This window comes from Penicillium concentricum (genome assembly GCF_028827145.1).
Source record: "Penicillium concentricum strain IBT 3081 chromosome Unknown utg000001l_segment0_segment0, whole genome shotgun sequence".
NCBI classification, from domain to species: Eukaryota; Fungi; Ascomycota; class Eurotiomycetes; order Eurotiales; family Aspergillaceae; genus Penicillium; species Penicillium concentricum.
Window position 1 is genome coordinate 7,057,952 of NW_026622754.1, and position 21,835 is coordinate 7,079,786.

Here is a 21,835-nt window from a genome sequence, read left to right on the forward strand (position 1 = left end):
TGCGAATTAGGTGAATATTCGGCTTTTGCCCGGACTTGGGTTTGTCTGATTAGCGGGGAGACGTGGGTTCGGTCTTGTCCGATAATGGTCGATCTTAGCTTGTTGTGGATGTATAGATCTGGTTCATTTGGTAAGGTAGAGACGCGGAATTCAGAGGCAACAAATCACAGGGTCCACCCGGGATGTACGCGAGTGACTGCTACGTAGGGATATATTCAATTGAAGTTCCAACGTTATTTGGTAATGCTAATCCACGATGGAAATCATATCCGCTGCGAAAGACGATAACGAGAGGCTGGCCAAGCCTAGAGGTCCATCCGCTTGCGTCCTATTTGTATGACTGATGAACTGACAAATATTCATGACTGGCTGGGCTTCTAACAGACCCAAGCACGTCGGACAGAGCGAGTGCGTATGTTGGGGTTTTCAAAATACAAGTGTACTGAGAATATGCTCTGCAATAGAGCCCAAGTGCGAAACGCAGTTTATGCTTTTACATGCCACGGCTGAAAAGCTCCCGGCCAATGTCACCACTGCGGCGGACACTCTGGCTCGAGGAACTACTGCGGCGGCGGCGGCTACGTGACTCAGCGGGGTCAGCTGGGTTTAGCCCGCTGGCTCGGGCATGCAAATTCAGGATGTCAGTCAAGCTGACTACTCCGACTAGGCGACCGGACAGCCGGGCTCCGTCTTGGGTTGACGAGGGAGCAGAATGCGATATGGGGGATGGCACTGGCACCGACACGCCTGGAGCTGGGTATGTGTAGGGGAGGTTAGGAGCCGGTAGGTGAGGGGTGTATTGAGAGGGCTGTGCAGAAGGAGATGGTGGTGGTGAAGGTCCAGTATACAATCCGGTAGGCGGGCTGACGCTGTTGGAAAGAGGAATGTGTACTGAAGAATGCGATGGAGTTGGCGGTCCTGATGAGGTTGGAGATAATGGATCGGTGACCCAAAGCCTAAAGCAGCAGTCAGTACATCTTCTGCTTAGATCCAAAGTGTGTAGTACTTACCGATGTGATCGAGTTGCCACGATCTTTGCGACTGTGTGAGCCAGGGTCGATGCAGGATTGACGTGGAAGACCGGGAATGAGTCTTTGCCCTCAATCACCCCCCGTGTAGACAGTATGACTGAGATGAAGTGAGTGCAGGTGTTTTGGAGAAGTGGCAATGAAGATGATCGGGTCAAAAGCTGCGAAATTGTGAGTAAATCTTGCCAGCCAAGGTGGCTCTCGTCACATACCTTAACATCCGCTGTGGAGATATTCCCAAGCACGTTCAAGTAGCTATCAACAACTACGATTGAGGACATACCCTCATTGTTCATCACATGAAGAGCATCTGAGAGGGGTTTATCACCACTGTAAATGACAAATTGGCGGTTAGACTGTTCTTCAAAAAAACACCAAAATAACTTACTTGATGGAGATCACTTCATGGGATCCAATCCCCAGCTCACGCAGAGCCTTTGGGTAGAGCTCTTCAATGATGGGGAAGCTGCGACCATTTTCCCAGAGGAATTTGACCAGTCGGAACTGGCTGAAGATCCCAACCACTTCTTGGTCATTTGACTCATTGACCACCACAACCCGGTGAACACCACCACCAAAGATCTCAACTGCGGTCAAGACATTGGCTGACGTCGGCAAGTTTATCAGCGGCTCCTTCTCCATACCAAACTTCTTGACATCTCTTAGCGGAATAGGCACGCCGTCGTGAGCTTTCTTGGCTAGCTCTTCATATGACGCTCGGTGCGCTTCGTCGGGGTGTGTCAGGCCCGCTGCCAACAGGAGATAGGAGTTGAGATCGGCATAGTCAAATGTGCCGACGGCAGAAGTGGCTTCAGAGGTCTCGCGGATTAACAGCACGGCCGCACCCGAATCAATCAAGATCTAGTTGGACGAGTATGTTAGTCCAATGACAGGGAGTGTTGCTTTTGTGATGTACTCACGTTCGTCGCCTCTTCGATGCCCGTATCAAGCTCCACAAACTTCAAATCATCTGGGCTAACCAGCTCGCCAATTGAGATCTCTCTCCAATCACGACCAATAAAGGCAGGGTCACTATTCTTCGGTGGCGGGGGATTGTCGATAAGGCTCTGGATGGCAGACTGTGGGAGAGATGGCTGTCGGCGTGCACGGGGAGAACCGGGTGGGCCGCGAAGTGACTCGCTCAAGCTTTGTCTGTGCTGGTGGTTTGCTGGTGGTATGTGGGAAACGCGGAGTTGGTTTCGTGTAGAGGGAGAGCGGGACTCGGTGCTGGATCGCGGGGAAGCAATGGATGCATTGTTGAGGGAAGTTTCGGACCCTTCGCGAGAGTGTAAACGGTCCGCCATGTCATAAATTATCCTCAAGAGGTTAGTCAAAGACAAGGGTTAATATGTTGCGAAATGCAAAATACAAGATGTTGCTTGACCCTACTGAGGTCATCAGGTGATGTTGATCATATTAAGCGGGTCCATAAGCGGGGTTGACCATCGAGCCAATCAAAACAGACTAATATCAATCTTATGTACTGTATGCCGATGTCGATTTATACTCCAGAGAGAGGACTTTGTTGGATATATCTACTGCATTGAGAATGCTGCAGATAATATTCTCAAAACTTCCATGGTATCAGGGATATTCTCGGAGTTTCGGATATGTCGGAGTTGCAGGACCTCGGGAAGCCCTGGAGCTGGCATTTCCTGACGACATTTTGCAAACTGTACAAACATCACAGACAAACAAACCATGCAAGGTTCGAGACCTATGGGGCCATTACTTGGCGATCTTCGAGTCTAGGAGGAATTCCATTTGCATTACTGCGAGGCATATAGGCTTCAACTGATAAAATCGGATGATATCATTGCCGTTATGAAGGAACGATGGGACGGAGCATTGAAATTGACGTCGCTTACTTGCAATCATGACTGTTCCTTGACATAAGACGGTGAGACTACAATTGCTTAACCTGCCTGTGTCGATAATTTGCCATTTTTTTTGTCACCACCCAAGCTGGTCTTCGCTGCATACACCCCCCTGCTCACTACATCAACGTTGGTATAGGTAACATAGCCAGAGTGTGGAAGCTTGGCGACAGCTTCGCTTGCTCTGTTCAACTAGAGCTCACCTTTTTCAATACCCTCAAGAGTTTTATTCTTGGCCTCGGGTATCAGCAAAGTTACAAGAGCAGTGAGCAGCATGATCCCTGAGAACAAACCAAGAATACCCTCCAAGCCCATTACATCTTCAATAGTACCGAAAGCAAATGAAGTCACAATTGCACCGCATTTTCCAGCTGCAGCAGATATTCCGTGTGATGTGCCTCGAACGCGCGTTGGGAACACTTCTGCGGGAATCAGGAACGTCGTGCAATTAGGTCCAACCGTCAGCAAAAATTGCGAGAGTGCAAAGATAATCATCAAACCAGCTGTTGGAGTGTGCGCGCTCTGTGTGCTGACTCCAGCCCATATGGCATAAAGGATGCACACCATGATACAGGTCCAAAATTGTTGGCGTACACGACCAATACGATCAGGAAGGAAGATGCCGACGTAAACTCCGAGGAGATAGCCTGCGGCCTGTATGATTATGTTACCCACAGCGGTGTTGTACAGGGTCCTCCATGGTGTTGTTCCATTAGCATAACCGATTCTTGCTAGGATAATGCTTTGGTTGAGATTGATACCATAGTATGCGATATCGCTATGTGTATTAGTTTGGGGGATTTTTCTTTTCCAAGGTCATTCTGACTTACAACAAAAACCAGGAGGCCGCCGTCGCGAACAGGAGTTTGGCATGTTTCCAGTGACCGAAATACTCGCGAAAGTCTTCCCACTGCTGCTGGAACGTCCGTTTCTGCCCAACGGCATCATCACAGATGTCTGAAGAGCATTAGCTGTCTTCAAAATACAACACTGCGGGTGGTCTCACATTGCTTGTAGGGCAATGTCTCTGTGATCGTCAAGCGGGCATAAAGAGTGAATACCGCCGGCACAATTCCAATGCCCAATAGCAAACGCCAGACCCATTCGAGATGGCTCGGATTGTTGGCTATCGACCCCTCGAATGTCTTGAGCAAGATCAGAAACACGATGCTGGCTGCAATATTACCGAGGCCGATATTTGAAAAGACAGTCAACACTTGGATAGCACGGGAGCCAAATGGTGACTTTTCTGCCGATAAAGATGAAGATAATGGATAGTCTTCCTCGGATTAGAACCGTTATATCTCTATGCCAAAGGCACATGACTTACCGGCCCCAATTCCTACCCCGGTCACAACACGAAATATTGCAATCCATGCGGTCACAGACTGGGCCGACATCCAGTTCCAAGGCAACAAGACTACCATCAGGGTTCCAAATATAGTTAGGAGGAGCTCTTTGCCATATATAGTGTGGCGACCCAAAACGTCACTCAGAACCCCGAAAAGAAGCTGGCCAACAACCATGCCCAAACTCAGGCTACCTTTCATGATGTCGCTGTCAACTGGCGGGACCTTGCCATCTTGGAAGTATAAGTAACCCAGAATTGGTACCACTGTACAGTATTAGCCTTCGGTTTTGTTACATCAATTGAAGCCAGTCACCAAGTCCAATCGTTAGGTTGAGATAGCCATCCGCGAAGAATCCAACGCCCGCAGTGACCACAAATCTCAATTTGGCTCCCAGAGATGCCATTGAAGCAAATCAAATGATTCTTGGGATTAAAGAAATTATCGAAAGAAAACAAACCGAGATTTCGGGAGATATACATCTTTTCAGATGGTGAACTTAGAGATACATTATACCATTGTCCTCAAAGACATTAGTATTTCGGGGACAGCCTTTCTGTATACGGATTGTCATACCTGAGAAGATGCAATGAGAAACGCCAAATCTACCACGGGGGATACCTACAGGAGACCAGTCCGGATTGACGTTCCCCCCACGTGGGGCTTTGCGGGTGTCCCCGTATCTCTTCGGTGCGAAGTCCGCATTATTCAGGAAAGGTCATGCTCATTGTGTTAATTCTGGTTTGAGGTTACTGGGGATTAATATTTGATAAGCACTGCAAATTTGAATAACTTCAGATTACTGTTGCAACTTTCAGCCTTGAACATATGGACATCGAACTAGCCTCTCCGCCGGCCGTAAGTGCCTTGCGAGAATCATTCGGCGATCGAAAGCCCCCCGATATCACTCGCAAGATTACTGCTTGTGTAGCATGTCGAAAGCAAAAAGTGAGGTTTTATTGCCGGAGATAACGAAGCAAATAACTGACATGCGGGGAAGGTCAAATGTCATATGCGGGAGGGTCAAATGCCATGCTCGCGGTGTAAGAAGAGAGGCCTCCCCTGCAACGTGAACCGAAGCCTGCAGACATTACTGGAAGACGATGTCACGTAAGTACGACAAATCTCGTCCACTGGCATTTCCTGATAGCGTCCAGATGGAAAGGCGCTGTGGTACAAAAGATGCGGCGGTTAGAAGAAGCCGTTGCAAAGATTGCTGCCAAAGTTGACATACCCGAGCTGCAAGCTGTGCAAGCTGCTCCTGAAATACAAGATGATTCTTTGAGCTCACCGGCTGAAGCTATTAATGAAGAAGTTATCAGGGAGGAAACCTCTGTCTCAAGTCAATCATCTCAGTCCAAAGAGAACCATGAGCCACCACAGATATGGGAAGTGATAATGGATCCCCGGGGCGGCCCAGCTTCCATCCCAGCCTCTTGCGTCTCAGAAGGTGGGAAGACAGGTCTATCGAACAATTTATCAACTGCACGTCGTCCAGATTTGATATCCACGGGGCTTATCTCTTTACGCCAAGCCGTTGCATTATTCGAAACATATCATCTCAGACTTGATCATTTCCTCTACCGCATTCTTGGTGACCATATTAGTTTGGACTCGGTTCGAATCGCATCTCCACTGTTAACGGCGGCTGTTTGTACCGTGGCTGCTTTGCACTCTCAATCCCTCGGCCATCTCTTTGAAGCCTGCTACGGTGAATATAAGAACCTTGTCGCAGCCCAAACTTTCTCAAGAAATGTGAATGAAGATGACATCCGTGGCCTGTGTGTTGGTGCGTTTTGGCTGCATGAAATTTCTTGGGCCTTGATCGGAAATGGTATGTGCCTCCAATCTTCTGGCGAGACGAAGCTAACAGAACTAGCTGTTCGCATTGCATCGGACATAAATCTTCATAGCGGTATCTACAAAGCCCTCAAAGGAGACCGCGATGGCTATCTTCAAGCTCGACTATACTATCTCGTCTATGTATGCGACCACCACTTTTCGATCGCTTATGGTCGACCTCCTATGTCCAGAGAAGGGTTCATAATCGAGTCGGCTAGTCGAATACTAGAAACTGCACACGCCACAGAAGACGATGCTAGATTAATCAGTCAGGTCAAAGAATGGTCAATCCTGGGTCGAGTGTTTGACACCTTCGGAGTTGACGTCGACACGCCTATTGCGCCTCAGACCCTACCTCACCTGCGTCGATGCTCCATTTCTTTGGATACGTGGTTTGCAGATTGGAACGAAAGCTTCAAGGAGAATCAGAATGTCGGAAATTATCCGCAAAAGGGTGTTGGTTTTCACTTTCAATTTGCAAAGTTATACCTTTGCTCGCACGCCTTTCGTGGTGTACCGGTATCAGAGAGTTCACCTCAATACATGTCGCCTGAGTTGGAGGAGATCGCCAATGCCGGCGTATTGTCGGCTATGTCAATCCTTCGGATGATCGTCTGTGATGCCGAATTTCGATCGTTCCTGAATGGGCTTCCTTTATATTTCGATACTATGCTCGCCTTCGCCGTTGTTTTCCTCCTCAAAGTTGCCACGAAGTATGCATTCATGATCAGAATTGATACGGGCAAGATCATTTCCCTGGTCACTGAGACTGTGGCTGCCCTTCGGGACGTCACCCGATCTATGCATAAGCACCATCTCCTTGTAGTCATCAGCGAAGGATTGGAACGGCTGTTGGGTATATGCCAGGCCTCCAATCACGCAGTCCACGAAACAATGTATCGTCCTTCTCCTGCTCAGGAACAGCCCCCAGTATTTGATGCAGTTTGGATGGAAAATATGGCAAGCTTTGACTTCCAAACCAACTTTCCTGATATTGACGAGTGGTGGCTACATTATAATACATCGATGGGACCTCTTTGCCCAGAGGCATCGAGATAGGCAAATATCAGATTGATCAGTTGAGCATAAGATCACGTAATCTTCAACTTCAGCCATTACCACAAATTACAACTGTGGGCTGTGTTGGCAGGCTATATATTCTTTCGAATGTAACGAAACTTTTGACCGGGAGTCTAGATTAGTGCTCAGTATCTATATTCCAGGCTTGGAATGATGCGATCCCACTCACCAATAAGACATTGATATGCAAGTTCCTCATACGCTTCCAAAAGAGGGACTTTAAAATTCGGCTTTTTCGCGAGATCATCCCATCGTCTGACAGAAAGCTTTGCCTCAAGCAAAGGATCCTGTTGCGCCTCCAGAACCTGCTCAGTATTGTACCCGCCACCCTAATCGCCGTTAATATACTTCAAGTATGAGTAAAAAAGAAGTGAAAGATGACCTACCTGGAACTTCAATGTCTTTTTACTGGTCTCACTCAATGCATCATAATAGCCTTGATCTGTCGCGACCAAATAACGCTTAGCCATTACATGCGCACCAACTAACTTGCACACCTTCTCACTGAACCCAATCTGACGCAGGTAAGACGCTCCCAGAGCCTCATGACTTTGTCTTCCAATATACTGGCCGTCAGGTGTGATCATTTTCTCCATCTTCTCGGTCGCGGGGATGAATCGTCCGACATCGTGCAAAAGTGCAGCCAGGATAACTTCGGGGTCATTTCTGTATTTGGGAGACTGTGTAGCAAGATATGCACACTGTAGCGAGTGCTCTAGTTGAGTTACTTGCTCGCCGAGATAGTCACCCTGGCCCTGTACGTGCAGAAATTGGAACAATGTTTTTATGGTTGCTCGGGTATCTTCCTCGACCGAGGTGAGAGTTTGCTCAGTCTGGGGGAATGTCATATTCAAGTTCATTTTGAAGTTTTTTTTTGGTTGTTTTCAAGAAATAGTCTCTCGTCTTAAATAGATTCCTTGGTTACGTAGTAGTGTCTTGATGACATACTTAAAGTCCTTCCAAGGTTGTGCATGGGTAGCATTGGCGATATTTCGCAAGGCAGGAAGTCCGTCTATTCACGTGCATTTAATGAGGTTCTAAGCTAAACCTCCTCTGATAACTCATGATATCCCCCAAGATTCGAGCGAATCACATTCATCTTCGGCACGAAGCCCGTTGGTCTGTGCTGTATCCCAAGGGTTTCTGTCTGGCTTCGGGACGGACCCCTTCACCCAATTCCCATGTAACAGACCTTATTGAGAAATGCCGCAGGGTTGAGTACCCATAGTGGAATTGAGGGCCGAGTTATCGGGATGGCTCCGCATTCTAAAGATGTGACGCTTTTCGAAACTATTAAAAGCTCGATGGTTACTACATTTCGCTTCGGTCAGATTTCTTGAATCAAATCATTATATTATCTGCTTAATTCTGTATTTCGGATCCGATTACTCAAAGATGTCACCTCTTACACCTGAACAAATAGCTTCTTATCACAAGAATGGTTACCTCCTCCTACGCGCCAACGAGCATAAGCTCGTCGACCCCACAGAACTCAAGCGGTGGATGCAAGAAGTCCAGGCATGGCCTCGTATCAAGGGCAAATGGATGCCCTACGACGAAATCAACATCAACGGCGAACGCCAGTTGATGCGCACAGAAAGGTTCATTGACTACCACCCCGAGTTTAAGTCATTGGTTTGCGGCGAGCAGCTGGCCGAGATTCTGAAGGCAGTCTCAGGCGATGTATCTTCCCTCGGTCCCCAAAACTGAAGCTCTATTAGGAGATGATGCTAACACCCTCTTAACTGTAGGATATGCTCCTGTTCAAGGAGAAGATCAACTATAAAAAGCCCCAGGGAAACGGCTTCCAAGCGCACCTAGATGCACCAGCTTACGACCACATCGGCCGCATCGAACATGTTACCGCCAACATAGCCATTGATGCCGCGACTCCTGAGAACGGGTGTCTGGAGGTTGTCCGCGGGTCACACAAGATGAAAGTTGAATTTGCGGAAGCTGGGCGAATCAAGCCTGAATGGGAGCACGCGCATGAATGGACTTCTGTCCCACTTGAGATGGGTGATATGTTAATCTTTGGGTCACATCTTGCCCATCGGTCGGCTGAGAATAGGACCGATAAGAGTCGGTCAAGCCTTTACGCTACCTTTCACTCCAGGAGTGACGGGGAGGATCTTAGGGAGCAATATTACAAGCATCGAATGGAGATGTTTCCACCTGAGCATGGTGAGTTATTCTTTAAAATTTGAACTCTTCAATTGCTTGACGGCCCGGGTTCCTGATATATATCTCCTAGAGCGTGAGAAAGGCAAAGACTATTCTAAAGGCTACGAGACCTATGGCTTTGCAGCGCCTTTCGCCAAAGCCCAGAACAAAGCTGCAGCTGCAGCTGTTGATGTTGTTTAGTAGGAACTAGCATGAATATCACTTTTGCGTTTATCAAAATCAAAATTTCTATTCGGAAACCTTTGAAAGTCGAGGCTAAGACTTCTATATATTTGGCAAATCCCTCAAAAACAATAGGCGAAGAATTTACCTTGTATCAACAGAGGCAAACGGAAACAGTCAATCACATTAGTAACTAGAAGACTCAATATTCCGGAGCAGAGCTTCTAGTGTTCTTAGTCAAACTATAGACAAGTCACAACCTGGTCCATTTGGTACTATGTACGTACAGCTATATACAGAGTGTGTATGTTAATGGTACTATCAGACACCGAACTCCATCCAAAAATACGATTGAAATCCCACAAATGCCAAAAGAGAAAACATTCAAAATCTCAATCATCTTGATATGATGGCACAACCACATCTCCTACCATCATCGTCCTGCGATCAGGTAGTTCCGAGTCAGGACCCTCTAGTTCTTCCGGAGAAAGTGCAGAATATTTGCCAAACGAGACCTTCCCGCCAATGTTTCGCGTCTTGGCAAGCGTTGAGAATGGCTCATCACGCCGGACGCCGGTGAATTGATCTATACAGACCATTTGACATCGCTGGCATGCATCGAGGGCATCGAACCGAAGTTGGTCTGGTCCAATCCGAAGGGATGACCACCGGTCCTCCGCATACGGTTGTTCCACATCGCCACGTCGAGCAAGTCGTTCAGCAACGATAATGTTACCCCGGAATACGTCTGCGGCAACAGTCTTACTGCGGCCGTGTTTGGTGGTTGCTTTGATTGTCTCATTCAGTTGGTTGACAGATGAACGCGAGACAATTAGAATAGGCGACTCGTTGGATAACGTGATTTGTGTCTGGCCACCCTCACGTGCCGGGAGAGGGAAGTCAGGTGGGAATGATCCTGGCATGATCAGCTTGCGAAAACGGTTTCTCCACGTATTCGGCGTCCGTTGCATGCGTGAGTACCGGCTGGCTGTCTGTGTAGGGAACCGCGCGAGAGTACAGGGCACTCCTAGGAAGTCTGAAAAGAACGCAGAGACTACCGGGGACGTGTAGGCATGGAGAGAAATTCGGTCGCCGCAGACTGTTGTAGGCTTTTTGGTCGAGCTTGGACAGAAGGATGTGGAGATTAGACTCGTGTCCTCCCAGCCAAGTGAAATCTCAAGGCTGACTTGATCGGGTGCGGCGATTGCACCGCAAGTAATACGGAGAACTCCTCTTTCAATCTCAATCGAGGGTCGTATGAGACACATACGAGGATATCTACTACCGTTAATTTGGGAATTTGGATACTTTGTTTGGGCACAACGTACCTTTTCTGATTCAGGGCTGCACCAGTCCCTTGATGAATCAAACACCATTCTCTGTCCCAAGCCAGTCCCTCTTTCTTCACTTCCCAGCGCTTTCCCTCGGGTATCTTGAAAGCACCGCAACTCTTGATTGGGAACACTGCTAAGCTTTCAACATAGAAATGAGGAGCAACGACCTCGTTGTCTTCTGTTAGAGGGTCCAAAGCGACTATAGGTGGACTCTTCTCCACGTAAAACTCCTCTATGAAGTTTATCAAGGAGTCTATATCCTTCATGTTTGTCGTGGCACCGATACTGACACGAAGAATTCCTGTTGGTCGTCCTCCGAGAACATCATGGTTATCACCACAACGTAATCCCGCAGAGTAATGCCGGCGAAGCTCGGGACCAGTCCACCCAAGCGACGAGGCAGTTCCTCCTGGATTGCAAACAGACCCAGTGCGTATCTGCAGATCTTGCACCGTAGCCAACTTTTCCACCTCGGATTTAGGAACCCATTCGCCGCGACTATTGCAAAGATTGAACGCAATAATCGGGCCTTGGGTACTTGGATTGCCATATGCCGAGGTGTGCGAATGATAAATCTGACACACTTTTCTCTCATTGAAATGCGCCAATGAAGACAGCCTATCATAGACTTGCTTGGCGAGGAACCCAGCGTGTGCCGAAATGTTCGCCATGGAACCAAATAAGCGCTTGTGTGTGTCCAAGGCCGTGTCCAGAGCTATGATGCTATGGAATGGGAGAGTACCATCCTCCAGCCGCTCATGGATTGAGGTTTCCTTTTTCGCATGCCATTGCACCCCAGTGGCTAGGACCATGTCGACGGTGCCTCCGCCAAAATACTTTCGTCGCTCAAAGGCCCGTGCAGCACTTTTGCGAACAATCAAAGCACCCAAATCTGGAAAGCCGAAGATTTTGTAGAAGCTGAGGACAGTGAAGTCCGGGGCAGATGAAGACGGACCTAGATCAAGTGGAGCGGTTGATACCAGCGACGCAGCGTCAAGCAGAGTGTATACATTTGCTCCACTTCCCTTTGTTGCGGATCGGACCTGCTCACACCATCGAATTGGCAGGCGTCGGCCGTTCATATTGGATTGGGCTGGGTATGCAAGTAGTCTGGGCGCCTTTGACTGGTTGCCGGCCAACTTTGAAATCTCAGCCTCCATCTCATCATCATTCTGAAAACACTGATAGCCCATTTCGGCCAGCTCTCGTACCCCGACGAGGCTGGTATGGGCATCAATGTGGTAGCCATACCAAAATCCTCGATGGTCGGAGTCCCGGAGTGAGTCTGCGACTAGCTTAATGCCAGCAGTTGCGTTTGCCACAAAGACAAGGTCGAACTCATCCGGGTCCGCATTAAAAAATCGCAATACACGGACTCGAACATCTTCTGTTCTTTGCGTAGAAAGCTGCGATGATACAGACATCGAATGAGGGTTTCCAAACAGATTGGATGTAAGATCACGCGAGAAAGACTCGATCATGGACTTGGCATACGGTGTTGTCCCCGCATAGTCTAGGTATGTTGTTCCTAATAGAACAGTGGTTAGTGAGGATTGAGTGATAGCAATGGGCACTTGTACCATTTAGCAGAGGGTACTCTTGCTCTCGGATTATGTCCACATCGGCGGAATAACCTTGACTATAGCTGGGATGGACAGACCCCTGAAAGGTTGATTCTGCCATTGCTGAAGTTCAACTTTGCACAAATGCACTCCAGAATTTGTTGCACTTTGTTTGAAATCAAGGTGGCAAATTGTGAAAGAGCGGACTTTCTGTATATATTTCTAGCACAATAATCAGCAAACCATGAATAGAGATATCCAGAAATAGACTGTATAGTTGTGCGACTATACAATATCAAATGGATTTGGAGAAAGAGGGGGCCCTTACCACATATAAGATAGCTATATTCTCATCGGAGGTTACCGATGCCAACAAATCAACTAGCCCGGGTATGATTCCCAGTCCGCTTCAAAGGGATAGGCTATCGGAGGTTTAGAAAAAAAGCACATTCCCAAAGTCTGGTAGATAGCTTTTATAGGTTGCTTTCAACTATTCGAGATGTGTGAAGTGATGAAGAGAGATGGTCTGCAGATGAGAGTTCCCCTCACACGTGCCGGGGATATATGGGACGTGGCAATAATCGGTCCCATAACAAACCTCATCACGCCGGCTGATTGTTCTCATCCTATCACACGCACTATTCGGCACTATATACACGATGATCTACATCCCGTATAGCGACCCCACTACTACATCGTGACGTTCATGCACTACATGCATAATATGAGAACTGCCTATACCTTTTACGGACATGGTCATCCCTGGGCCTCGTCGGTGAGATATATTTACATCAGCCGACAAGATGATGAGTACTATTGGAACTAATAATAAACTCCTATGTTATAGTACACAATCAGATTGTTAGCTGTAGACTTGTAACAACCATTTGCCTGTGAAGTTGCTTCTTTTATTTTATCTCACACGTTCCAGTAGCGCCCCCTGATACACAATGCGTAACCAAACCTGCATAGGTTTCCAGGATTCTGCTAAAGCTAAAGCACTACGTTCAGTTTCATCACATTGTCAGCTTACACACTCGATTTTATTGCTATTCATATACGAAGAGAGCGCCTAATTTAGTTTGCAGTTCCTTGTGCCTTGGGCTGAAAACATGTAGGCACAAGTCGAGTCAAATGCACTAAACAATCCATGCATATCTGACTCAAGTGCTAATGCTGTCACAAAAAATCGAGCAGGACACGCCAAGCTCATACTATGCGAAAGGGGGCCTGGAATAGTAGTGCAACTATAGTATTCCAAATAGTGTTGAGCTTTGAATTGATCAGCACGATGATCTTCGTAGGGTGCTTAGGCCCTTCATTGTTTGTGACTACTATTATTGGCTATTCCAGGGGTGTTTCTTGGGTGTACCCCTCATCCTAGCTGCTTGTTGGGCGTGGGGATTGCTCGCAAGATTGAACATGTTTAGCCGAGAGTATGTTGGTTTCTTATTGGTGCTGAGGATGATGAGTGATAAACCGGCCGGATATATGTAAATGATTTTCTTAGGTACCATTGGGCGATGTGACCGTAGATTGTATTGTACAGATGGGGTTGATAGTATACTTCAAAGACAAAACTCCGTCCCAAGCTCCTGCAATGGCTCGTACAAGTATTGCCGATCCCGGTTCGCGTAGGAATCGACAGAGCACTGAAAAGCCGGAATGAACAAACTGGCCAAAATAAAGAACGGAAAGGTGATGCTGTGATGTGTAGCGGTGGGGCATCCCGATTACCGCTTGGGCCATTGTCTCCAGCCACGGCCGTGACCTCTCTGTTGCGCCGAGTCAGCATTATTCCCATAACTTCAACGGGAAGGACCAATCGATTACTAACCTGCTTCCACATACGGACCATCTCCGGCATTCCCTCCATTGCCTTGCGGCGATCCTCGAGACGCGATTCCATGGTGCGCTCCCATTTGTGACCCTTGACCTTATGGCCAACACCAGTTCCCTTGACCTGCAAACCACGCTCTGCGCGCCGTGTCTCCTTAAATTCAGGTGATTTGCGACTAGGAGGAAGAAGCGCCCCCACATTGTATTTGATGGCCAGCTTCATCAGATCGGCCTGCTGCCGCAAACCATATCTCGGTGCCTCCCATTTGCCGTATCGCTTGTGTGGAAGAAATGGGTTGCGGATTGCGTCACTAGTCACGAGGAGTGCGCGTGAAGGAGTCCAGCCATGCTTTTTCTCTCCGGGTGCACCCTTGGCATCACGGTCTGGTGTATACGGGGATTCTACCTTCGTTGGTACATAGCCCTCTCCGTTCGCAGGGGCAGGGCGGCGGACAGCTGCGGAGTGGGTTTGTGGAGGATACCGAGCGAAGAAATTCACCAGACGTTGAGGGAGATTCTCCAACAATTTGCCTGACTGATTCGCAACCGACATGATGGATCTAGGATGGTGTTTGGTCCTGTGTGCACAGGTGTTTGCGGAGTTGCTTGTGAATGTTCTGGTCAAAAAGTTGATACCGCCCGGGCTCACGCCAAGGCCTTGAAATGATGCCTCAGGTGTCACAGCATAAACTAGCATTGGCGCCTTATTCCTAAGGTGTGTAGTTTATTCTGCCGTGGCGTCTTAAGTACCCCGGGGCCGCTCGGCCCGCCAAAGTCCAGCTTAGTCATTACATACACCCACCGCCTTGGCCCACACCGCCCTCCAGCCCCGGCAGTGGCTGCATAGTTAACCAAAGATGCTCGCCTCAGGCACCAGACTTCCTATCTTCGGCTTTTCAGTCTTGTTTCAGCCCCAAGAATTTCTTCCCCTCGCAATCTTCATTGTTACCATCGCTGCCATTTTATTAATACTTACAATTTCATACCTATTGTTTTATTCTGGGGTCTCAACTTCTCGCGCGCATCCTCAGCACTGCGACCATGGCCGACTATCAGTACGGAGGCTCCGAAGAGGAGAATGCGGAGATTAGAAATCTCGAGGCCGAGCTGGTACGTGTTTCAGACGCATTTACAAACGTGCGCCCCATTGACTGACGTGTTTATCTTTTACAGCTTGATGATCCCGACAACTTTGAAACCTGGGAGAAGCTGGTTCGCGCCGCCGAGGGTCTCGAGGGTGGAATCAATCGCAATTCCAGCCCCCAGGCCATCACAACCATCCGCGCAGTCTATGACCGCTTCCTCTCCAAGTTCCCTTTACTCTTTGGATACTGGAAGAAGTATGCCGACCAAGAGTTCTCCATCACCGGCACTGAGGCCGCTGAGATGGTATGCATACACACTCCTTGGGCACCACCCTCTTCTTTTCCATGGCTTTGTTCTAATCTTGTCGCTCTAGGTCTATGAACGAGGCATTGCTAGCATCTCGCCGTCCGTTGATCTTTGGACCAACTATTGTTCGTTCAAGGCGGAGACTTCACACGATGCCGACATCATTCGAGAGTAAGTGAGAGTAGAAATGGTCATCTTCCCTTTCCCTATAACCGTTACCGACGCAGCCCGCGAAAGTTCTCGTGATGCCGGTCACATGTGTTTCCTGGATATTTCGGTATCCAGTCGGTCTCATTGTTGATGGGTGAGAGACCGCTCGCTGCTTTACTTCCTTGACCTAAGTGGAGTTTACTTCTCACCCATAGCTCACCCAGGCTGCATTTCTCCTCTGATTGGCCGAATCACCACTTTCTTGCATTGAAGGCCAAGGAATATTCTCGTTCGATGGCCCTTTACGGAGCACCGGATGCCTACCTATCCCTTCGCTTCATCCACCGCACTCATTTGATTACTTGGGTTTTCACAAACGGACAGAGTTTACTGCTCGTGTTTGCCATCTTCATTATCCCTTTCCTGTCTCTTACCACTCCTATCCCAGCCATCAAGCCCATGTGTCCGCAACTTGCTAACTTTAATACCCCCCAGGCTTTTCGAACGGGGTGCAAGCAGTGTTGGTCTTGACTTCCTCTCCCATCCCTTCTGGGATAAGTACATTGAGTTCGAGGAGCGTGTTGAGGCCCACGATAAGATTTTTGCCATTCTTGGGCGTGTCATCCACATCCCCATGCACCAGTATGCTCGCTACTTCGAACGGTACCGTCAGAGTGCGCAGACCCGCCCTTTGTCCGAGCTCGCCCCAACAGAGATCATGGCCGCGTTCCGCGCTGAGATCGAAGCTGCATCGTCCCAGCCTGCTCCTGGCGCTAAGGCCGAAGCTGAGATCGAGCGGGATCTCCGACTTCGCGTGGACAGTTACCACCTAGAAATTTTCACGAACACTCAAACAGAAACGACCAAGCGCTGGACTTTTGAATCGGAGATCAAGCGCCCCTACTTCCATGTCACTGAGCTCGATGAAGGCCAGCTGACGAACTGGAAGAAGTATCTTGACTTCGAGGAAGCTGAGGGTTCCTTCTCCCGGGCTCAGTTCCTGTATGAGCGGTGCCTGGTTACTTGTGCCCATTACGATGAGTTCTGGCTGCGATATGCTCGCTGGATGGCTGCTCAGCCTGACAAGGAAGAAGAGGTGCGCATCATCTACCAGCGTGCCTCGTATCTCTACGTCCCGATTGCCAATCCCACTGTCCGACTCCGCTACGCCTACTTCGAAGAGGTGTCAAACCGCGTGGATGTGGCGAAGGATATCCATAGCGCCATTTTGATGTACCTCCCCAGCCATGTCGAAACCATTGTCTCACTCGCCAATCTGTGTCGTCGTCATGGGGGCCTTGAGGCGGCCATCGAAGTCTACAAGACACAATTGGATTCGCCAGAGTGCGAAATGGCCACAAAGGCTGCTCTTGTTGCCGAGTGGGCCCGCCTTTTGTGGAAGATCAAGGGCAGCCCTGACGAGGCTCGTAAGGTTTTCCACGAGAACCAGCATTACTACCTCGACAGCCGGCCCTTCTGGGGCAGCTATCTCGTCTTTGAAATTGAGCAACCCACTAGCGCGGCTACCGAATCAGTTCAGTATGAACGTATCAAGCAGGTCATTGCTGACATCCGGTCCAAGAGCGTTCTGCAAGTCGACGCTGTCAAGGAACTTGTGCAAATTTACATGACATACCTTCTCGAAAGGGGCACCAAGGATGCCGCGAAGGAATACATGACGCTAGATCGAGAAATCTACGGCCCTTCGTCTGTCGCTTCTGCTCGGACTGGCGGGACTGTGGCGGTGCCTCCCACCCCTGCAGACGGACAGTTTGCTTCAATTCCTCACATTCAGCCCACACCGGATGACGCCGCGGCCGCACAAGCGTATGCCTACTACCAACAGACCGCAGCAAACGGTACAGCCGCTTGAAACGCAAGAGTCATGTGCCCGTCCCCTAAAGCCGATGACTGCAAGTATGGATACGTTTGTTCACGAATGGTTCGTTTCTGGATGTTCTGCTGGTGTCTTTTCTTTCGGTGTTTTTTGTCTTCGTTACTTACCCTGGCATCTTGATTTCCCTGGGTGGGTGAGTTCCTTTTTCATGTAGTATCATCCCCGTTGCCCGTGCTGGGCAATCTTCCCTTCTAGCGATTTTGACCCAGATTAAAGACAGCTTCTTCTCACTTTGTCAGATATACCGGTGTCTAGTCCCTTCTTGGGGCTCGAGACAGGCTTATGACCAATTCGAGATTGGATCCTTCGGGACCAATTGTATTCTAACGTGGCTTGTCTTACCACTGAAAATTAATTCAAATTGATTCAAACTGATTCGTCTCCCAGTGTTGGTAGACTTATTAGACTTGCACTCAGCAACTAGATTTCTCAGTATGTTTACTTTTATGTTGTAGTTGCTACATATGTATTATCCTTTTGGTCTATGTAGTTGAGTCTACGGCGTACAGCGGGCCCGCATTATCGGCGGTGATCACATGCAGATAGTGAATAGATAATGCACGTGATAGTATACACGTGACCACGCGTTTGGCTCTTATCATCTTCCGTAGAAATTGGATATCTCCCTTCTCGTCTCTAGTCCGGTGGTTTCATTAGCCCTTATTTCTCTCACATACACAAGTCATGGCCAACGGCTCTGAGGCTTTTCTTCCGCCTCCCCCAGATCCGATCGAGCGCCCGCCCAGCCCGCCTCCACCTCCCCCAGAAGACTTGTCCGCTCCTCCACCGCCGCCAGACAGTATCGCCCCTCCACCTCCTCCCGACGATGTGCCACCCCCTCCCCCTGCTGAGACCCAGAAGAAGCAGAAGCTGGGATGGGGCGCAAAGAAACCGGCTGTCACTCCGTTGAGTGTAGAGGAGTTGATACGCAAGAAGAAAGAAGCAGATGCAGCAACGGCAAAGGTAAGCTTGTCCTCCTCTGGGGATGATGAAATGTATGAAGCAGGATTCCGTGGCTTTTACTTACATTCCTCCTTACAGCCTAAATTCCTATCCAAAGCCCAACGAGAGAAACTAGCGCTGGAGAAACGGGCTCAAGAGGTTGAGGCAGAGCGGCAAGCCAAGGCCCGCACCAATGGCGCTGATCGCAACGGTTTCACATCTGAACCATCGTTGGGCAGGCCTCAAGAGCCTCGCGATATCCGGGAATCTGGGGTCCGTAATGTACCCACCGGACCGCGATCGATGCGCGACGGACCCCCAACTGGACCTGGCGGTATGCGGAAGGGAGGTCGACAGCAAAATCAGAACATTCGCGACCAGGATATGCCGCCACCCCAACCTAAGACTAAAGGCGAAAAGCGTCTAACGGAAGAAGATGAAGCGGCAGCGCTAGCTACGCTGACCAAGCACCGATACATGGGAGCCGAACAGACGTCAAACTTCTCGGCAAATAAGAAGCGCAAACGTACTGCAGACCGCAAGTTCAACTTCGAGTGGAATACCGAGGAAGATACAAGCGGCGACTACAATCCTCTATACCAGCACCGACATGAAGCTCACTTCTTTGGCCGGGGCCGTTTGGCAGGCTTTGGCGACGATGTCGCCGATGACGTAGCGCGCAAATACGCAGAGGCGTTAGTGACCCGCGACCACGAGGCTGGTAGCGCACGAGCCAAAGAAATTATGGAGATGGAACGCCGGCGACGCGAGGACAGTACCCGCACGCAGATTGACAAGCATTGGAGTGAGAAGCGCTTAGACCTCATGCGCGAGCGAGACTGGCGTATCTTCAAGGAAGATTTCAACATTGCCACCAAGGGCGGCAGCGTGCCCAATCCCATGCGTTCATGGGAGGAGAGTCTATTGCCGAAGCGCTTGTTGGAGCTTATCGACCGTGTCGGATATAAGGACCCAACTGCTATTCAGCGCGCGGCAATCCCCATTGCTATGCAGTCGCGTGACCTGATTGGTGTCGCCGTGACAGGTTCCGGTAAAACGGCCGCATTCCTACTCCCTCTTTTAGTCTACATCTCGACGCTACCGCGGCTTGACGAGAATCCGTCTCTCAAAAACGACGGTCCATATGCTATTGTCCTAGCACCCACACGTGAATTAGCACAGCAGATCGAGCTTGAAGCCAGAAAGTTTACACAGCCCCTTGGATTCAACGTGGTCAGTATTGTCGGTGGCCACTCGCTTGAAGAGCAAGCATACAGCCTGCGCGAAGGCGCCGAAATTATTATTGCCACCCCTGGCCGTCTCGTCGACTGTATCGAGCGTCGCATGCTGGTCCTCAGCCAGTGCTGCTACGTTATCATGGACGAAGCAGATCGCATGATCGATCTTGGCTTCGAAGAGCCTGTGAACAAGATCCTGGATGCCCTCCCCGTCACGAACCAAAAGCCCGATACGGAGGAAGCTGAAGATTCAAGCGCGATGAGCCAACACAAGTACCGCCAGACCATGATGTACACAGCCACTATGCCTGCAGCCGTCGAGCGCATTGCTCGCAAGTACCTCCGCCGACCAGCCATTATCACCATTGGTGGCGTTGGTGAAGCCGTCGACACGGTAGAACAGCGTGTGGAGATGATCTCCGGCGAAGACAAGCGCAAGAAGCGCCTTGGCGAAATTCTGCAATCGGGCGAGTTCCGTCCTCCGATTATTGTGTTCGTCAACATCAAGCGAAACTGTGACGTTATCGGTCGCGAGATCAAACAAATGGGTTTCTCCTCAGCTACTCTACACGGATCCAAATCTCAAGAACAGCGTGAAGCCGCGCTTGCCTCCGTGCGCAACGGCTCAACCGACGTTCTCGTCGCAACTGACCTTGCAGGAAGAGGTATCGATGTGCCAGATGTATCACTGGTCATCAACTTCAATATGGCGACCTCGATCGAAAGTTACACTCATCGTGTCGGTCGTACTGGTCGTGCTGGAAAGAGTGGTGTTGCTATCACCTTCCTGGGTAGTGAGGATAGCGATGTTATGTATGTTACACCCGTTCCTCTCCCTTTTACACTTTGTCGCAGTCTCGATTTACTAACGCTTCTATAGGTACGATCTCAAACAAATGCTGATCAAATCACCTATCTCGCGTGTCCCTGAGGAACTGCGCAAGCACGAAGCGGCGCAGTCCAAGCCCACACGCGGTCTTAGTGGCAAGAAGATCGAGGACAGTTCTGGGTTCGGAGGCAAGGGAGGATGGGCATAGGCCTCTCTCTGTCTCTGCTATGCCTCTCTTCTTTCTGTATTATCTCCCATTGATACCACCCCTCTTTTTCCTTATGGTGTTTCAGTGTACGTTTGACGGCCAGGATGGCCCAGATGAGGTGTGTTTTGCTAAAAATCAAATACACCATTCATGACCCCAGGAGGCTTTTATGCCATTTGCCTCAAAATCTACTTGTGTATTGCTCATCAATGTATGTAGTTAGTTGTTGTAATCAGGGCAGATACCTACATATGTACCTGTATGTACCAGATTTTAGGCCGCGGATACGAATTTCCCGATCAGGGTGCCGCCGCTTTATGAGGGCGCTCAGGGTCCTGCTCACTGAGTATTTCATAGTACAGGGTGATTGCTTCGTGAGCACTCAGGTTTGCTTAGTCAGCACTTAGGTCTTGCTCACTGAGTACTCAGACTGCGCTCAGTGAGCGCATAGACATGCTTATCTTACCGCCCGAAAATAAAGGCCGAATTTGTCACGTGACAAGTGGATCACTTTTCACCTATATGCCAGTAATTAAAAAACCTTCTAAACAATCCATCCTTTTTATCGATTGCCCCTATATTAGGAAGTGTATTTTATAATATGGCCGCTAGAAGACGATAACGCACTAAGTAGATAGCTATGATGATTTCCTTAAGGTATCTAATATCTAGTCGAGCTATAAATTTAGCGATACCCAGGACTAGGGGAACATGATATCCTTATCAACGCCAATGATTTTCTTGAAATCACCGAGGAGGTATTCTGATAAAGGCTACTACCTTGGCCGATAAGCAACAAGAGTATATTCTGCCTGCTGCCAATCCTCCTAGTTAGTCAGTGTACCCCCAGTATACCCAAGGTTGGCCTACTACGGTCGAGTTTGGGTAGCCACCCAGCCCAGCCCTCAGCAGACACCATTAC

General features: G+C 49.2%; 9 protein-coding genes across 9 annotated transcripts; 4 read left to right on the forward strand and 5 right to left on the reverse strand.

Moving 5' to 3' along the window:
- Positions 1 to 493: 493 nt before the first annotated feature.
- Positions 494 to 2,332, reverse strand: N7517_002719 (CBS domain-containing protein; the record flags this gene model as incomplete). The annotated part of the gene is made up of 5 exons (XM_056720449.1): positions 494 to 956; positions 1,011 to 1,189; positions 1,241 to 1,358; positions 1,417 to 1,889; positions 1,949 to 2,332. 5 exons carry the CDS (start codon positions 2,330 to 2,332, stop codon positions 494 to 496), a joined length of 1,617 nt encoding a protein of 538 aa, XP_056584584.1.
- A 765-nt stretch (positions 2,333 to 3,097) lies between these two features.
- N7517_002720 (uncharacterized protein) lies at positions 3,098 to 4,660 on the reverse strand (the record flags this gene model as incomplete). Its single annotated transcript, XM_056720450.1, has 5 exons — positions 3,098 to 3,683; positions 3,736 to 3,862; positions 3,912 to 4,184; positions 4,236 to 4,520; positions 4,570 to 4,660. The coding sequence occupies 5 exons, from the start codon at positions 4,658 to 4,660 to the stop codon at positions 3,098 to 3,100; spliced, it is 1,362 nt and encodes a 453-aa protein (XP_056584585.1).
- Positions 4,661 to 5,082: 422 nt separating this feature from the next.
- Positions 5,083 to 7,155, forward strand: N7517_002721 (Zn(II)2Cys6 transcription factor; the record flags this gene model as incomplete). The annotated part of the gene is made up of 4 exons (XM_056720451.1): positions 5,083 to 5,202; positions 5,255 to 5,364; positions 5,412 to 6,088; positions 6,134 to 7,155. 4 exons carry the CDS (start codon positions 5,083 to 5,085, stop codon positions 7,153 to 7,155), a joined length of 1,929 nt encoding a protein of 642 aa, XP_056584586.1.
- Positions 7,156 to 7,221: 66 nt separating this feature from the next.
- Positions 7,222 to 8,036, reverse strand: N7517_002722 (HD domain-containing protein; the record flags this gene model as incomplete). Its single annotated transcript, XM_056720452.1, has 3 exons — positions 7,222 to 7,247; positions 7,346 to 7,505; positions 7,563 to 8,036. The coding sequence occupies 3 exons, from the start codon at positions 8,034 to 8,036 to the stop codon at positions 7,222 to 7,224; spliced, it is 660 nt and encodes a 219-aa protein (XP_056584587.1).
- A 535-nt stretch (positions 8,037 to 8,571) lies between these two features.
- On the forward strand, positions 8,572 to 9,540 carry N7517_002723 (phytanoyl-CoA dioxygenase family protein; the record flags this gene model as incomplete). Its single annotated transcript, XM_056720453.1, has 3 exons — positions 8,572 to 8,859; positions 8,928 to 9,360; positions 9,431 to 9,540. 3 exons carry the CDS (start codon positions 8,572 to 8,574, stop codon positions 9,538 to 9,540), a joined length of 831 nt encoding a protein of 276 aa, XP_056584588.1.
- A 374-nt stretch (positions 9,541 to 9,914) lies between these two features.
- Positions 9,915 to 12,539, reverse strand: hxB (putative molybdenum cofactor sulfurase protein (HxB); the record flags this gene model as incomplete). The annotated part of the gene is made up of 3 exons (XM_056720454.1): positions 9,915 to 10,800; positions 10,851 to 12,384; positions 12,437 to 12,539. 3 exons carry the CDS (start codon positions 12,537 to 12,539, stop codon positions 9,915 to 9,917), a joined length of 2,523 nt encoding a protein of 840 aa, XP_056584589.1.
- A 1,612-nt stretch (positions 12,540 to 14,151) lies between these two features.
- On the reverse strand, positions 14,152 to 14,810 carry N7517_002725 (mitochondrial 54S ribosomal protein mL59; the record flags this gene model as incomplete). Its single annotated transcript, XM_056720455.1, has 2 exons — positions 14,152 to 14,193; positions 14,256 to 14,810. 2 exons carry the CDS (start codon positions 14,808 to 14,810, stop codon positions 14,152 to 14,154), a joined length of 597 nt encoding a protein of 198 aa, XP_056584590.1.
- Positions 14,811 to 15,298: 488 nt separating this feature from the next.
- Positions 15,299 to 17,672, forward strand: N7517_002726 (putative mRNA splicing protein (Prp39); the record flags this gene model as incomplete). The annotated part of the gene is made up of 4 exons (XM_056720456.1): positions 15,299 to 15,367; positions 15,431 to 15,646; positions 15,717 to 15,820; positions 16,295 to 17,672. The coding sequence occupies 4 exons, from the start codon at positions 15,299 to 15,301 to the stop codon at positions 17,670 to 17,672; spliced, it is 1,767 nt and encodes a 588-aa protein (XP_056584591.1).
- A 708-nt stretch (positions 17,673 to 18,380) lies between these two features.
- prp28 (mRNA splicing protein PRP28) lies at positions 18,381 to 20,913 on the forward strand (the record flags this gene model as incomplete). Its single annotated transcript, XM_056720457.1, has 2 exons — positions 18,381 to 20,689; positions 20,757 to 20,913. 2 exons carry the CDS (start codon positions 18,381 to 18,383, stop codon positions 20,911 to 20,913), a joined length of 2,466 nt encoding a protein of 821 aa, XP_056584592.1.
- Positions 20,914 to 21,835: the final 922 nt, after the last annotated feature.